Below are 16,315 nucleotides of genomic sequence, written 5' to 3' on the forward strand. Positions count from 1 at the left end.
GCCAAGGTAGCTAAACGCAGTCCCTTGATTGAAATGATGAGAAGGGAGTAAGTTTAGGATAAGGAGACAACAGCTGTTTGGAGTGAATATTTTATTCACCAGATGCATGCTTCCTGGATTGGGAAAGGGAGACGTATACAGACAATCTGTAACAGTGAGCCTCTCCTTCTAACCTGGTTTCTTGTACTGAATAAACTAAAATGAACTATTTTGAAAAGCATGAGAATGGATCTTCCCTGATGAACCGCCAGGGAAACCCATACTGAAAGGATATCAACTTTTCTGCAATACTTAAGCCTATACAAAATTCTTATTGCGCTGTATCTGTGAAATGGTGATTGCAATAGACATGTTGAAAAATTTCCTGACTCATCCACTTTCCATATTCTGTTTCTTGTCTCTTTGATCTTTACCTCTGGATTTGTCTTGAACATTCTTTTGAACTTGTCCACCAAGAAAGAATAGTTCTATGTTCAGGCTCTCCATTGTGGAGTTCTTCCACTGATTAACTTGTCTCCTTCAACTTACACCTAGCATAATTCCTCCATATTCAGCCTTCTACTCCTTGTATTTCTTTCCATCTTTAGTCTGTGATATAGTGATCCTCTTTAAACAACTATTTCTTCATTCTTCCGATGATGCTGTTTGATTTGTAGACTCTACAGTAGTCAACCCTTGATATCTATGTCATTCTTTCAATATACTATCTGCCTCATATTCCCAGTTTTTGCTGTTTCTGCTTGCTGTCTTGATGCATGTTCTTGCACTTGTCCCTGTACACAGCAGCACGAAAAAGTTGGTCTACTTTGACCACTATAAAACCATGCATTCCTGCTTATGTCATCTCTTTGCTTCACATCCATTCAATATATTTTCTTTGCTTTTGACTGGTTTGCCTTACAATTGCTTTCTTCACTGCTGAAAGTAACACCATATCAATTTATCTTTTCTCAATCTGGAAGTGGGTGTGAGTTGAGTAGTTAAACTAGTTTTCCTGATTCAAAAAGATCTTTTGTGTAATACACACACAACATCAAGAAGAGTTTCAATTACACCACTGCAGCCACCAATTTGACTTTTTTGTTCCACCCTATGGATATCTTTCATTTTTACTGTCTTGACTTCTCAATTTTGCTTTTGTTATTTTTATTTAATTTATTTACCACCTCTCATTATCATTTTACAGTGATAAGGCTCACACTATAATTACTGCCTAGTAAAATGTAACCTATCTTCACATAAATTGGTATATCTGGACACATAATGCCCCGGTTCACATACCAGTAATATACATTAAACCCCTAACTCTCCACTCCTATTTTAGCTTGGTCTACTGCAAGGATGTCTGGGGAATTTGGAGAGTTGAAGTCCACAGATCAGCGCTTCTCAACCTGGGGGTCAGGACCCCATTTGGGGTCGAACGACCATTTCACGGGGGTCGCCAAACAATGCAGTCCGCCATTTCCCCCCCCCCTTTTCCTTAGCTGTGCTACTCCCTTTTATTCTATTGGCTTTTGAAAGCCAATAGAATAGACTCTCTTGAATAGAGTCTAATTCTATTGGCTTTCAAAAGCCAGTAGGAATTGTCCAGGCTATCTCTGCCCTGCTGAGCCCGCCAAAAGTCCCATTCTGCAAACGGTGCTGCACCGGTTGAGTAGTCCTCGACTTACGACCGGTTGAGTAGTCCTCGACTTACAACCGGTTGGGGGTCGCGGCATTAAAAAGGTTGAGAACCACTGCCATAGATCTTAAAGTTGCCAAGGTTGGACACCCCTGGTCTAGTGTGTTGTCAAGCCCAGCTAGTAATTCAGTAGAATAAGCTTAAATTTATTGAAAAAGCTGCTTTGATAATTTTCTTTTTAAATATCTATCTATCCAAGCTCAAGTTCCTTTTAGTTAAACCATGGAAGTTTTCTGTATCTCTGGGCTCTCATCTAGTGGCTGCCCACGTTTGCTGACAACATAAGGCACACTCCTTTCTAATTACACTTTTATAATTATTATTTACAATGTATTTTTCCAAAAATCTTGGGGCAGGGCTGCACATTATCACCCCACCCCCTTCATCCTCATAGCAATTCTGCCAAATAGATTTGATGCCTTTCTCGATAAGTCTTAATAAAAAAGGGAAAACGATGATAAATTCCATTCATAACAATAAACAACCACAAGAAATGTTACGTTAAACAACTGCTTTGTTTTGTTTTTAAATGAAAGAAATATCCTTTGTAACAGTTCCTTTAAAAATAGTAAAATGCCCCCTTAATTTTCAACACACTGTAGATTAAGTCCTTAGTGACTACTGAAAAAAAATCAAGTGCAGAAAGTAGCTTATATTTCCAAAAAAAAAAAAAAATTAACAACTGGGGAATGATATACTGAAGGGTCCAATTTATGCAAAGGTAGCGCTGGGTGTCAGGCTACAATCTACAGACCAGTATTGCTCAAACTTAGCATCTTTTAAGATGTGCGGACTCCAACTCCCAGAATCCCCAATGCTGGGCAAAACATTGTTATAAACACTCGCCTGGAAGTCAACTGCCCCAATGAACCCATTAGGGATGACTTCCACGACGGAGTTAAACGCTTAAAAACTCCGTCGCGAATTCCTTTTAGCTTCGCAGTTCGGTCAGGATTACTTTCGACGCCCTTTCACCGTCCTAAGACAGCCTCTAAGCCACCCCTTGAAGAACAAGAACGACAACGACGGCGGCAGCTGAGGGGGTAGGGCAAAAAGTCAAACGACCCCCCCGGAACGGCTGCAGCTCGGTCAACCGCCGCTCCGCGCGCCACCCAACGGTCCCCTCAAAGACGCCGGGCGCCTCGGAAGCAACGGAGTCGACTCCGCGGAACCCCGGCTCCGCCCTCCGGCCCCGCCTCGTGATTAATCCCGCCCCCGTTCGCGCGCGGAATGACGCAAGGCGGCAGCTGGGGCGGCGTGACAAATACGGAAGGGCGCGTCCCACCCCTGGCAGAAGAGTCGTGGCGGGACCGCCGAGGCGCAGGCAGGCGCTAGCTGGAGCCCGACAGGTGAGGGAGGGGTTGGTAGCGATGCAGGCGCGTGCGGGGCGCTCCGGGCCGGTTCTGCTGCCGATCTGGCTGCCGTGGAGGAATGCCCGCTGTTCCTGGATTGAATGAAGCGGGTGGGACGGGAAGGAACGGGGTCCGCTTGTGCCTTTGTTTCTAAGGAGGACGGGGGAGTAAGATTCCACCGCGGTGCTTTTGAACGGGACCCCAATGGCGTGTGTATGTATATCCTCACGTACACGTGCAAAAGCCCTTTCGTTGATGGCATTCCCCGGGCGTTTCATTTAATGCCTTTTCAGGACTGGCGTGAGGCGCTGTGTCCTAAACTGATTGAACTGGGCGAGTTTGTGCAACAGCGCGAGCCACGGAAAAAGCTGGACCAAGATTAAATGCTAACCAAGCTTAGCATACAGTGTGTGCCTATCACTGCTGGTTGGTTTGGGCTAACAGCCATTGATTGAGGATTAATCTGATCATTAGTAATGAAATGTGTCATAAGTCCTTCACATAATAAGTCTCAACCAATTCGACAGGACTTAACCTGAAAGGATAGTATTTCTCCATCCTAACAAATCCAGGCAGGGAAAATGGGCGCAAAAAGCCAGTGGGACAATCTGATATAAATTTAAGTCTGTACACAGGAAGCAAGATTGCACTCTATGGGATAGATAACACGTGCTATTGTACATTTTATTTAAATTGGCTTCTGTGGAAACAAGAAAAGCGTGCAGACTTGTAAAATAACTAGTCTAGAACTGACAAGTGTTCATATGACAGGAGACTGGTTTATATTTGACAAAAAACAAACCCTTAATTCATTGCATTTTTTATTAATAAATATTTGCAAATATTAACCTTTAATCTGTTTATATTCTATTATAACTTTACCATTAAATGAAAAATATTAATAATGCAGTTACATTTAGTCTCTGGAAATACTGTTTTCCCTCACAGTAATGGAAGCTTCCTAAACCACTAGCTCTGAGGCCGAAGTAGCACCTGGCTATCCTTATCTGGTCTTTGAAATAAGCTCATATTTGAAGGGGGCAACTATAGAAAATTCCCAGAAGAATTTTGGCTGGAAGATTAAAAAAAAAAAAATCCCTGAAGACAGCGGTGGTAAATTAGTTTGAAATTGTTGCCCCCCCTCCCAAAAAAAATATAGAGGCTTTTAGGAGGTCAGAAGGAAACCAGTTTGAATAAAGGAGTATTTTAGCTTGGAAAGAGCCTGTAGAAAGAACAGCCTCCCCCATCCCATCCCTGCCACCTGAAAAGGAATGCCATGCTTCTATTCCTGTCATTTCACTGAAATAGCCATGTAAATGTTTATTATTGTGGGCATGGTTGTTTCCATGTATTTTAAAGATGAAGTTTCCTTTTCTCCTCCTTGTGCTTAAACCAGGGGTCTTCAAACTTGGCCCTTTTATGACTTGTGGACTTCAACTCCCAGAATTCCTCAGTCAGCGTGCCTGCCTGAGGAATTCTGGGACTTGGAGTCCACTAGTCATAAAAGGGCCAAGCTTGAAGACTCCTGGCTTAAACAAAGAGATAGTTTGCATCATCTTCTGGTGAACTGGCCCAAGGTGGGACTCCTGTTTTTTAGCCTGGTGCCTTAACTATTGTACCAAACCAGCTTCATTAGGTTAGTTGGAATATTTAGGTGGGAATCTATATCCTCTTCCCCAAGCAAACAATAACATTGGGGGGGGGCAGGAGGATAAGAGGGATAATCTCACCTAATCTGTCACCCTCAAATATGTCCGGAGTATAGCACCCAGAATACCCAGCCGGGCCAGCCTTCACAGTCCCAGTATACAAAAATTTAGGGAAGATAGATGGTGCTGGCTTTCATATGCGAAGAGTTGGTATACTTATGAATCCGAACGTTCTTCTGTCTCAGAATTCCTGCCCATTACTGTTTATTCTCTTAATTTCAAAGACGTGTACTTGAAAGGAAGTGCCATGTCGTGGATAAGAGAAGGTGAACTGTCCCTTTTGGAGAGATTCTGTGCTAGTGTAATAAAGGTATGTACTAACTCAATGTTATCGTCAGTTACTGAAATGTAATGCTTATCTAGAAATATTAGATTAGAATGTTTAATATTTAAGGGGTGAGGAAACAACCTTCTTCAGATTGAAGCCCTTCCAGATGCTTTGGCCTCGACATCAGTTATTCCAGCCAGCTTACCTGGGGAGGGGGTGTCAGATGGTGGGTATCCTTGTCCAAAACTTTGGAAGAGAACACAGTTGAGAATTGTATCCCTAGATGATGGTTAAGTCATGCCAGCTAAGAACTGTCTTCCTCTTCGTGTAGATTCTATTTGTTAATGTACCTTTGAGTAAAAGATCCAAGGGCAAATTTCTGTGAGGAGGCCAAAAAGATATCTGCTTAGATATGGTGGGCAGAAGAACACTAAAGCTTGTAACTTTTATACAACCACCAGAATCGTACAAAGCTGCCACTCACTAAATTTAGAATTGTTAATATCTGCTGTCCCTACTATGTTATGTTCATAACCCCCCCAGTTATGTTCCCAGAATTCGTAGCTTTGACATTTTGCCCATCCTTAAAGCTTGTATGGCATCTTCATGCTGCTATCTTTAAATTCTGGTTCTGTTCTTGGAATCATTGGTTCTTACTGCCTGTCACAGTATTTTATGGAAGAGAAGGCGAGATTTACATGTTAAAATAAACGTGCATCTCATATGTATAGGTCAGTAAAATTCCAGGGTGGTTCTGCCGTCCTTCCATTTGCAGGATACAGTTTCTAAACCATATTTTCTTTCTCTGATCTTCATCCCATCTCAGGAATGATGGTTCTAAAAGTTTTTTGAAAGGACTAGAAGTAGAGAGGGATTGTGATTTTTTTTTCTCTGCCTCTTTCACGCTTCCTCTCTTCCCTCAAAGTATTTCAGGAGTATAAAAACTGCAGCTCCATCAGCAGGACGATGGCGATTGTAGCTCCATTGCTCAAGAGGAGACTGCAGATTTATTCCTGGGATACTTCTTGAGGTCAGAACAGAGAGTTCATTTCAAGTGCAGAGTCATCTCAAAATGATTTTGGTCCCACTTTTGCTGACTGTATATCTCTTGCTCTCGGGCTGATATTTCTTGCTTCAATTCCAGGCAGGACCAATGCCCAAGCACATTGCATTCATCATGGATGGCAATCGTCGTTATGCTCAGAAGCATAATGTGAAGAAGCTGGAAGGACATTCACAGGGTTTTGCAAAACTAACACAGGTAGGAAGAATCTTTCCTGAGCATATCAGGAATGCAAAGATGATTGATCCCAAAGTGATTACTATGACCTGCCAAAGCACGACTCCCCTGTTAGAAAACCAGCAGGAAACCTGTAGCTCCCACTTGGACTAATTTCAAAAACCTTTTGAAACTGATCGGATTGGAACTATGCTTAGAGTCTGTTCCTTGCTCAGTTCACTGAGTGGAGAGGAGGAAAACATTGTTACCTCTGAGAAAGAGAGAGAGAGAGAGATCTCCTTTTTCCTCTTTGGATATTTCTAGATTGGATGTTCATAACTTACGAGGGAGAAGTCAGTGATGCACTGTATACATGTACCAGTATACCAGTTGCGTCTGATTTGCAGGTCACCAACTCCAATTAATTTAGCAGGATGCATCCCGTTTTTGTGATATTAGAGTCTTTGGAAAGTTAGGGGGTTAAAAAAAAAGAAAATGTTTTCCATTCTGTTTTTTTTTAAATGCAAGTTGATTATTTTGCAAGTGTTAAGGTGATAGTTTCACTCCTTAAATTTGTCTAAACTCTCCTCCCAAAATGCAGCATTTGAACCAGTAAGAATTATACACCCTTCATTTAAGAGAAGGGAAAACTTGTTGCTAAACAGCAGTAAAGATTACTTGCTTTCTTGCATCAGCTTGTCTAAAATTTCCGAAAAGTAATGTATAATTATAATAGAACCTCAGTTGAGTGGATCAGCTGCAGGGAAGAGATGTCTGTTAATCCCAAACATGGGCTAAAACACAAATTATTCAAGGCAACTTAGATTACTAAATTACACAAATCATTGCCAGTGTTGTATGTTGCATCATTTGATACAGTAATATAATACAAATGACATATCTGTAAATCACTGGGTGATATAAAATTAACTTAAATTGCCACCTTCAGATTCAGATGGAATGGACTTGCCCAATGGTTCAGGGCAGACATGTCAAACGTGTAACATCACGTGATGTCGCGCAATGTATCAGGACAGTTTTGCCATTGCAATGAGGTGGGCGCGGCTTCAGTGTGACGCGTCCAGCCCACAGGCCGGCAGTTTGACATCCCTGGTTTAGGGTGATAACTAGTCAGACCTATAGTCTATTGCACCCACTAAATGGGGAGACTAAATCAAGGTGTTAATTCTACTCCTGCCTTAACTTTTCTTCTTCTTTAGACATTACAATGGTGCTTGAGTCTAGGTATCCGGGAAGTCACAGTTTATGCCTTTAGCATTGAGAATTTCAAGCGATCTCGAGAAGAGGTTGAGGGCTTGATGCAATTGGCTAGACAAAAATTCATCCGTCTTCTTGAAGAACAGTAAGACTCTTTTTTTCTGTTCCATGATTATTCCATGATTTTGCCATGATCAAGTGAATCACCGGTCATTAATCATGTGATTATGATTTTCAGCCTTCCTTGCCTGCTTTCCCGTTGACTTTGCTCATCAGAAGCCGGCTGGGAAGGTTGCAAATTGTGATCACATGACCATGGGGTGCTGCAACAGTCATAACTTCAAGGACAGGTCATAACTCACTTTTCCAGTACCATCAGAAGTTCAAACTATTGTTAAAACAAATGGTCATAAGTCAAGGACTACCTGTATAATTGTATATATTTCTCTTAAATTGTTCAGAATGTGGAAGTCCCCTTCACATTCAGTGAAGACGATTATTACCCGCTGAGTTCGTGCATCATGCTAAACATGGTCGAAGAGCCTATAATAGCTGCGTTCACACAGCATTTTAAATGAAAACCATACAAAGTATATTCTGGCTTTCTGCAGTGCATAAATTCAGTCAGTGATAAGCCAATGTATATCAATTTATTTAATATTTTGTATTTCCACATACAATTACCGATATGCCTGACAAGGTGCTTGGTTATTTAATTTTGGGGAGGAAGCTGCATCTGAGAAGAATGTGCGAGCAGTTTGACTTCTAAGGACAGATTTTGCTTTTCCATTCACGCTTGAAATCATGAAGAGCAGTTAAGAAAATTAATGCCATTACATGCAGTAGTAGGTGACTTTTTAATCCACTACATGTTAATGCCATTTGAATACTTGCCAGGCAGTATATTAAAAGCCTGCAGAACCTGATAGGAAAATTTCAAACCTTATTGCTGCCTTATTGTTATCCATATAGTTGCATTTCCTCTTTTACTCATTAGGAAGTCTATTTGTTGTATGTTTCTCTCCCCACATCACACATCTTTTGTTTCAAGTTATCAGCTTATTTCTGAATAATCAAGTCTCAATTACATGATTTTATAGATACAAATGAATTTATAGATATTGCTTCGGCTTGGCTTCCTTTTTTAAAAAAAGAATTTGGTTTTTCTCTTCAACATTCTTCCTCCTCAGAGAGAACTTGGAGAAACATGGTGTGTGTATTCGAATTCTTGGCGATCTGTCTCTTCTGCCACAGGATGTCCAGGAACTGATTGCTAAGGTTGTGTTGGCAACTAAGCATTATAACACGTGAGTTTGTTTCTAGTTTCTTGAACTTTTTCTCCTACTCCAGAACTGCAGGTTTGTTTGTTTTTTCAGATCAAAGACCATGCTATACCGGGCCAGAATTTTAACTTGGACGCCGCTTCCCTTATACAGAGAGCTAGCTACATATTGTCCTTTTTTGACCTCCCATTCTCCATACGTTATCTCCATGGATACTGTATAGAGATACTGCTGCCCTCCTTTTCAAAAGCATATTCCAGTAGATTGGGGTTCTTAAGAAAGCTCAGTATGATCAGCCCAATGGATGGCCTTAGTCTGGGTCCTCTCAACTACAGTGACCAACAACCAAGAAGCATCACAAATTTCTTTTGTTACTTCCCTAAAGCAGTATATAGAGGAACACTGCTTTTGTACATAGAATATCTCTTTAGCTGTCTGAACTAATACCTTCTTAAGCTGTTGTTTATTGTATGCTGCCCAGAGTCACGTTTTGTGACATGGATAGCTAGGTAAATATGATGAATAAATAAAAAATTGGAGTGCTGAGTTTGATTACAGCCTAAATTTGTTCAGTAGCCATAATATGACTTCTTTAGCTTTCACATAGAATGTTGGGGAAACATAATCATGCTTGTAAATTTGGAATGCAGTATGAGTTAACGTATTAAATGAACCCAATGAAGTGTGGGTTTGTTCAGTTATCATGTTAAGCATATGGTTTAGTGCAGTAGTAGTTTATTAATTGAAACTAATTTTGACTAGTCTTGCAGCCATAACTATAAAGTATAATGCAGTGGGTGAACTCTGTCACAAAGGTCTCAATGGCCCCTTTCTGGCAAGAAAAGTAAGGTCCATGGGATTAGGTTTCTTCTACACAGTGTCATCCTTACTACTGTGTAGATTTGTTCTTTATTCCTTGGTCTGCTTCCTCTACACCAGGGGTGTCAAACTGCTGGCCTGCAGGCCAGATGCGTCATCTGGAAGCCGCGCCCACCCCATTGCCGGCAATGGCAAAACTGTCCCAATATGTTGCGTGATGTTGCGAGTTTGACATGTTTGCTCTACACAATGAATAATCTGTCTTTTTCATACTCAAAGGTGTTTCTTGAACATTGGCTTTGCATACACGTCAAGACAGGAGATCAGTAATGCAGTGAAAGAATTGGCTTGGGGTGTTGAAGAAGGACTGCTGCAACCCAGGTAACGCCATAGAACATACGGTTTGCATGACTCTTGAGTCAATTATGAACCTATCTACATATTTTCTTGAAGTTATTTTCAAAATATTTAGTGGGCTAAAAATAAATACTCCATAAACATTTAAAGTACTTAGAAAACTTTGAAAGTGATAGATATGCAAAATGCTTGAAAAAATCAGCAAAGCAGATACTGACGTAATGGAACAACTCGTCATGGCCAACTCACCCCGGCTAGGTCACTGCAACTGACTCACCCCAGCCCAACTCACTGTTGGACAACACCCCACCTAACTCACCACGGGACAGCTTCTCGCAGGACAGTACAACGTGGGGTAACTCAAGAAAGGGACAAATAGAATTGCAGCTCACCTCAGCCTCGAGGAGTTTTAACTTGAGACAGTTCAAACCTAAAGCAAGACGAGGCCTGCTGCAATTCACTTGTCCTTATTTTGAGTTGTCCTGCGTTGAATTGTCCCGTGGTGAGTTGGCCGCAGCAAGTTATCCTGTGGCAAGTTGGCCAAGGCGAGTTGGCTACAGCATATTGTCCTGGGGTGAGTTATTTATATGCCATCTTTATTATTTTCACAAATAACTCAAGGTGGTGAACATATCCAAACACATTTTCTTCCTTCTATTTTCCCACAGCAACAACGCTGTGAGGTGGGTTCAGCTAAGAGAGAATGACTGGCCCAAAGTCACCCAGCCAGCTTTCATGGCTAAGGCGGAACTTGAACTCACGGTCTCTTGCTTTCTAGCCTGGTGCCTTAACCACTAGCTTTTGCACCTTCTCATTTAACTATTACAATATGTTCCAGCAGCTTTGTTGTCAAATGAAATGGTCACTAAGTGGTCATGTTCTGTGCCTGACCTTTTAATTTTCCTTTTTCGCCCCTTTGCAGTATGGAGAGATTGCTTAAATTTCTATCTCTTCCTGAGTTGCTTTTCTCCCCAGCCCTTCCTGAAAAAAGAGCTAACTGCAAGTTAACAAGCCCATCTATGACATTAATTACAGTGGCTTAACTGCTGCCTGAAACTGACCAGATCTTAATCAGTTTCACACTAAGGCAGGGGTGTCAAACTGCCAGCCCGCAGACCGGATGCGTGATGCGGAAGCCGCACGTACCCCATTGCCGGCAATGGCAAAACTCCTGATACGTTGCGCAATGTCACATGACGTCGTGAGTTTGACATGTCTGCACTAAAGGCTTTTGTTGTCAGGCACCTGAAATTTGGTGGTAAATGCACCCATTTATCAGATTTTTTTTATTACTTTTTTTTAACCAATATATCTGAAAATGCTCTCTAACTGGGGTCTCTAAACAAGGAGCAGCTGTAATTTATTTAGTTTTTAACTATATTTACAAATGTTTTTATGGGATCTTTTAGCTTAGAGCAGATATGTCAAACTCACAATGTCACATGATGTCTTGGAGCTTTTTCCCCATTGCCAGCAATGGAATGGGCGCAGTTTCGTGACGCGTCCAGCCCGCGGGCCAGCAGTTTGACACCCCTGGCTTAGAGGATAAAAGGTTCTGCCAAATCACAAACTAATTTACCATATACAGACAAAATAAGACATGTAACTTCATTGCACAGTCATAGCATTTGAGAAGTAGCATACTACTATTAAGACTGATAACTACTAATATTCTTGCCAGGATCAAGTTAACTAAAGCTGAAAAAAGAGATGCACAGGTTAACTGCTAAAGACAATTGCATTTGAACATCATCAGTTGGAAAGAAGAAAGATGGTATAGAGAGAGAATGGAAACATTGGACTGGGGAGCAATTTTGCTTCATATCAAAATAGTTGTCCATTGGCAGTTGTGTAAATTGTATAATTGTATAATATCCATCCTCCTCATCCTTAATAGATCCCAAATACTCCAGAGACATCCAAGAAAACTTGTGTGACCCTGGCATGCATTGTTGGTCTGAAGTCACATAATTGTTTTTAGTTATTTACAGGACTTGTATGGCTGCCTATCTCATACAAGGACTCTAGTATGAGATAGGCAGCCATATAAGTCCTGTGGCTCACATCAATCCATAAAAACATGTTTAAAAACAAGAATATCCTTCCCCTCCAAACATCCTCATATCTCAACCCCCGCCCTAGTCCAATGTTTGGGGAAAGAGTCAGGTCTTCAAGGCCTAGTGGTAAGCTAAAAGGATAAGGATCCTTGAGATCTCAGGTGGCAGGCTGTTCCAAAGGGCTGCAGCAGCCACCAAGAAGACATACCTCTCAGGTCCCATCAGGTAGCAACATGAGGGAGAGGACCTGCAGTGTGCCCAATCTAATCTAGTAGGATAGGAAAAAGAAACAGTCCTTCAAGTAACTGGGCCCTGTGCCATGTAGGGCTTCAAAAATGATAACCAGCACTTTTATTAGTTAATAAATATTACCCAATAACTATAAACCATTAACTAATAGTAAGTATAATAACTTTAATAGCCATTAATAGTTGTGTCCATTTTGCTCCAAACTGTAGCAATAATAGGAATTCAGACTATGTGAATTAACATTATAATTCTTGAATTGCATTTTAAGATTAGGCTTCCCAAAGTAAATTCTGGTGTTTCTCTGTTTCTCTCTCTCTCTCTCTCTCATTTCCTCCCTCAGTGATGTGTCAGAATCTCTCATCGACAAATGCCTTTACTCCTGCAAATCTCCTCACCCAGACATTCTGATCAGAACATCTGGAGAAGTTCGACTTAGTGATTTTATGCTCTGGCAGGTAAATCTATAGTGCAATATATCTCACCAGCTAATTAGCAAAATCAGATTTTCTTGCTTTGCAATCATTTGACATTCAGCTCTCTGGGTTTTGTTGTTGGATATAAGAAAAGACCTTGTATGATAAACACTCCTCTTAAAAAAAAAACAAACACAAAATCGCTGAACTCTCTTCCTGGAAACTGCTATAATAAGTCTTTCAGAGAGATCGTTGAAAAAAATGTGGCGTTCTGCCATCCTAGCAAAGGAACTACCAAGTAGGTAGATCATTATCTGATTCACTATCAGCTCTTTCACAAATACCCGTTGTTCTTCATCAATGGTAAAACAGGGGAAGCTGTATATAGTTTCCACAAAGAATTATATCTGGGGTTAAAACACTTCTGGAAACTGTTACAGGCTCTTTCTTCATACTTTTAACAAGGCTGATTCCTATACAAGACAGTGCAAGCTCCAGAAAGCAAGTTTATTTTAAGCATTTCTGCCCGATACTTTTATATTAAAAGGACTCGTTAACCTAATTGCAAATATAAGTAATAAAATAAAGCTGCCTTTGAATTTGCAATCTAATCATTAATAGCAAGGAAAAAAGATGGAGAAGGCTATCTTAGGACACTTTTGTAACTTTCTGGCAGGAACAGTCATAGTTTGGTCTTTCTAGATTTACGGATGCATGCTGCCAAGGGCTATAGTATAATATACAGTACTATTATATATCTATTATATTCCAAGAGCTGTAGTATATACTGTATACTCTATAGCATAGTGTAGATCTCCTTAATATAGCTGATGCACTGAATGGACGGGTTTTCTAGATTTTTTTCTGATGTCCCTTCCAGTCCTTACACGCTGTGATTCTAAGCTGGACTACTACTACTTCTTGATCAGTTTTTATAGCCCCCGCCCCCAAGCTGACATAGGAGACAGCGTGTACTGCCCATTTCAGAATTGTTGAACAACTGGAAAGGAACTTTGTTTTGAAATAATCTAGTAATGTTGCGTGTTTTGATTACCTTCCTTTCCTTTCTAGCCCGTGTATTAATTGCCTTTCTCTCTTTTCTCAGACATCCCATTCTTGCCTTGTGTTCCAAAGTGTTCTGTGGCCAGATTATTCCTTCTGGAATTTATGCGAGGCCATCGTTCGGTTTCAGATGAACTACAATGCATTACAAGTAAGACTGAAGAAAGAAAAGGCTAAGTAAAAAAACATTCTCAAGCCCTCAGCATATGTACTTTAAATAATTGAACTGCCTGTCCCAAGATTTTGGAGACAGGAAAACAGCATCTTTTGCTTGCTGAGGCTTTTCAAACTAATGCTAGGGGACAGGATTGGAACGATAGTGGAGAAAAGTCAAAGGATGATCAGTATTCCTAGCTACACAAGAGGGTTTGGGGCACTGGAGAGACAACAGATGTGGAATGTATCCGAACAGTTGATAGGATTGTTCTGACAGAATACAGTAGATAGTGCCCTGAAGACCTACAGATTGTTGGATTTTCATTCCGTCGATATTCTTTATTGTGCAAACAGTGACAATATGATAATTGCTTACAATACTTTGTACTTTTGTCCAGATGATAAACTTGTCCCTCTGAAGAGATAGGATAATTATTTCATTAGCTCCCAGGAAAAAAAATAGAAGTGGCTATGAAATCTCTATAATCTTAGAAAGTTTATACATGCATTCAAAAACCAAAAAAAGGGTAAAATAGAATTCTAGTTTCATTTATTAGTCAATAGGCAAATGGGCTGAATATCTGCCAGCACTGAATTCTCATCAATTCATTTTGGCTTCATGGTAAAAAGTTTTTCAGTCTTGCCCCAACAACCCAACCTGATCTGGAATGAACTGCACATGTCTTCTAATTTTGTAAGTGTTTTCTGAGCTATTACATTCTGTTGTATAAAAACTAATGGCAAGGTATAAACATCAAAGATCTTCAATAGTGACCATGCCAATTGTTTGCCGCAGTTAAGAGGAAAGGGATTGGGAAAAAAAGACAAAATGTACAGGAGGAAGGACTGAAACTTCATTACTTGCTGGCCTAAGGGAATTTTATAAACAGGAGAGAATGCTGTGAGCCAAATCATAATATGGTTTGCCTTGAAGTCCAAGACCTTTGGAAGGTACTGATAGACGGATGCTGATGTATGCTCAGAAACCTAATGCATCATTATTGCTTTTTTTGCCAGAAAGCCAGAGATTTATATATGGAAGAAAGGAAGTGTCAACAGTTAGAAACAGATAAGGCACAAGTCTTACAGAAACTAAAAGATGAAGGATCGGCAACTTATGGAGATACTCAAAAATGCTGGACACTTTTGCAAGAATTCAAAGCTAAACGGGAAGAGAGGATTCAAAGTTTTTTGCAGGCCCTGGAGCACAAAAGGGTGGACTTCCTAGAAAAACTAACTATGGCAGCTGCAAGATAATAAGGTTCCTCTTGGGTATAGGGGAGAGGAGGGGGAAAAAATGAGCCAAGTTGCAAATAATCCAATTGCTGCCCAGTGGATGACGTGAAATGGGATCCTAGGTTTATTCTATGCGTACATGCACATGGCTGGGGACCATGACGTTTGAAGTGTATGTTTACCAAATTTAATGAAACAAAAGGTATTTGTGTAAAGAATAACATCAAATCTTTCTAGGTGTGAAGATCTGTGCATGCGGGGGGGGGGGGGGGAGGGATTGCTCCATATTCTCCAAATTGCAGTTTTGCTCTGCCACAAAACAAAGACTTAACAGAATCCTGAAAAGCTGCTTGCACTGGAATGCAGAGATGCTGCATCTGAGATTAGAGACAGATCCCATTGCATACACCCAAGCAGATTTACTCTGGAATAAATTAAATGTTTATTCTTTTCTTTGTTGCCTTCATTTTTACAGATTAGCTGTTTCTGGATCATTTGTTTTTCCATTCTTGCTACCAGTATATGATATAGGATTGTACGTAAGTTTCAGAGGAACATGCATTGTTCCTCTAGCTTTAGTAAGCTAGGAAAATGTCAGGTTAAATCTATATATACTTCTGGATTATGGGAATGTGTTGGGTACAACAGAACTTCAAGATTTTTTGATGCAGTATCTTCAGATTTGTTTGAGAAGGCATTTTACCTTTGGATAGTACTACAAAATGTCCTTTTACACAAAAGTGCAGCATGGTGTAAATAACTGAAAAAGATAAAGGGCATCAACTATAAATACAACCGTTTGTTTTTCAAAAGAAGCCACCTATTATTCCATGTTGCTTTTCAAAGACTAAAGAGTATGCTTCTATTATTCTAAAGCATTTAATTTTGAAATCGTGAGGGATGAACCAGTTGTCAAGCCTATTGATATTTAACAACCTGCTGGAGCTATTTTTTTAAAAAAAATAAAACTGAGGCCATATACAAGGGAAGAATGGTGACCAATAAATTAATGGGTATTTTGTTCTCAAGCAGTAATTTCACCTGTTACATTACACTGCCATGTTTGAAAGGGTTGCTTCATTTGATCTCTATTTCTAAAGATCCTTTTTATTACTGTGACAAAAAGTAAAATACAAAATCCCAACCACAAAATCTTTTACTGATAAGGAAATAATATATTAACGTTTCTGCATTAAAAACAAAATTTTGATAGTTTCCTGAAAAAAGGGCTAATGG

General features: G+C 40.2%; 1 protein-coding gene across 1 annotated transcript; it reads left to right on the plus strand.

The window, feature by feature from the left end:
* Window positions 1–2,879: 2,879 nt before the first annotated feature.
* DHDDS (dehydrodolichyl diphosphate synthase subunit) lies at window positions 2,880–15,735 on the plus strand. The gene is made up of 9 exons (XM_039334205.1): window positions 2,880–3,030; window positions 4,967–5,052; window positions 6,155–6,271; window positions 7,450–7,592; window positions 8,638–8,754; window positions 9,829–9,930; window positions 12,553–12,667; window positions 13,731–13,838; window positions 14,861–15,735. Exons 2-9 carry the CDS (start codon window positions 4,990–4,992, stop codon window positions 15,098–15,100), a joined length of 1,005 nt encoding a protein of 334 aa, XP_039190139.1. The 5' UTR covers window positions 2,880–3,030; window positions 4,967–4,989; the 3' UTR covers window positions 15,101–15,735.
* The last annotated feature ends 580 nt before the right edge of the window (window positions 15,736–16,315 follow it).

Source organism: Crotalus tigris, unplaced genomic scaffold (genome assembly GCF_016545835.1).
Source record: "Crotalus tigris isolate CLP2741 ecotype Arizona unplaced genomic scaffold, ASM1654583v1 scf7180000017628.32516253702:7417878, whole genome shotgun sequence".
In the NCBI taxonomy this organism is placed as follows: Eukaryota; Metazoa; Chordata; class Lepidosauria; order Squamata; family Viperidae; genus Crotalus; species Crotalus tigris.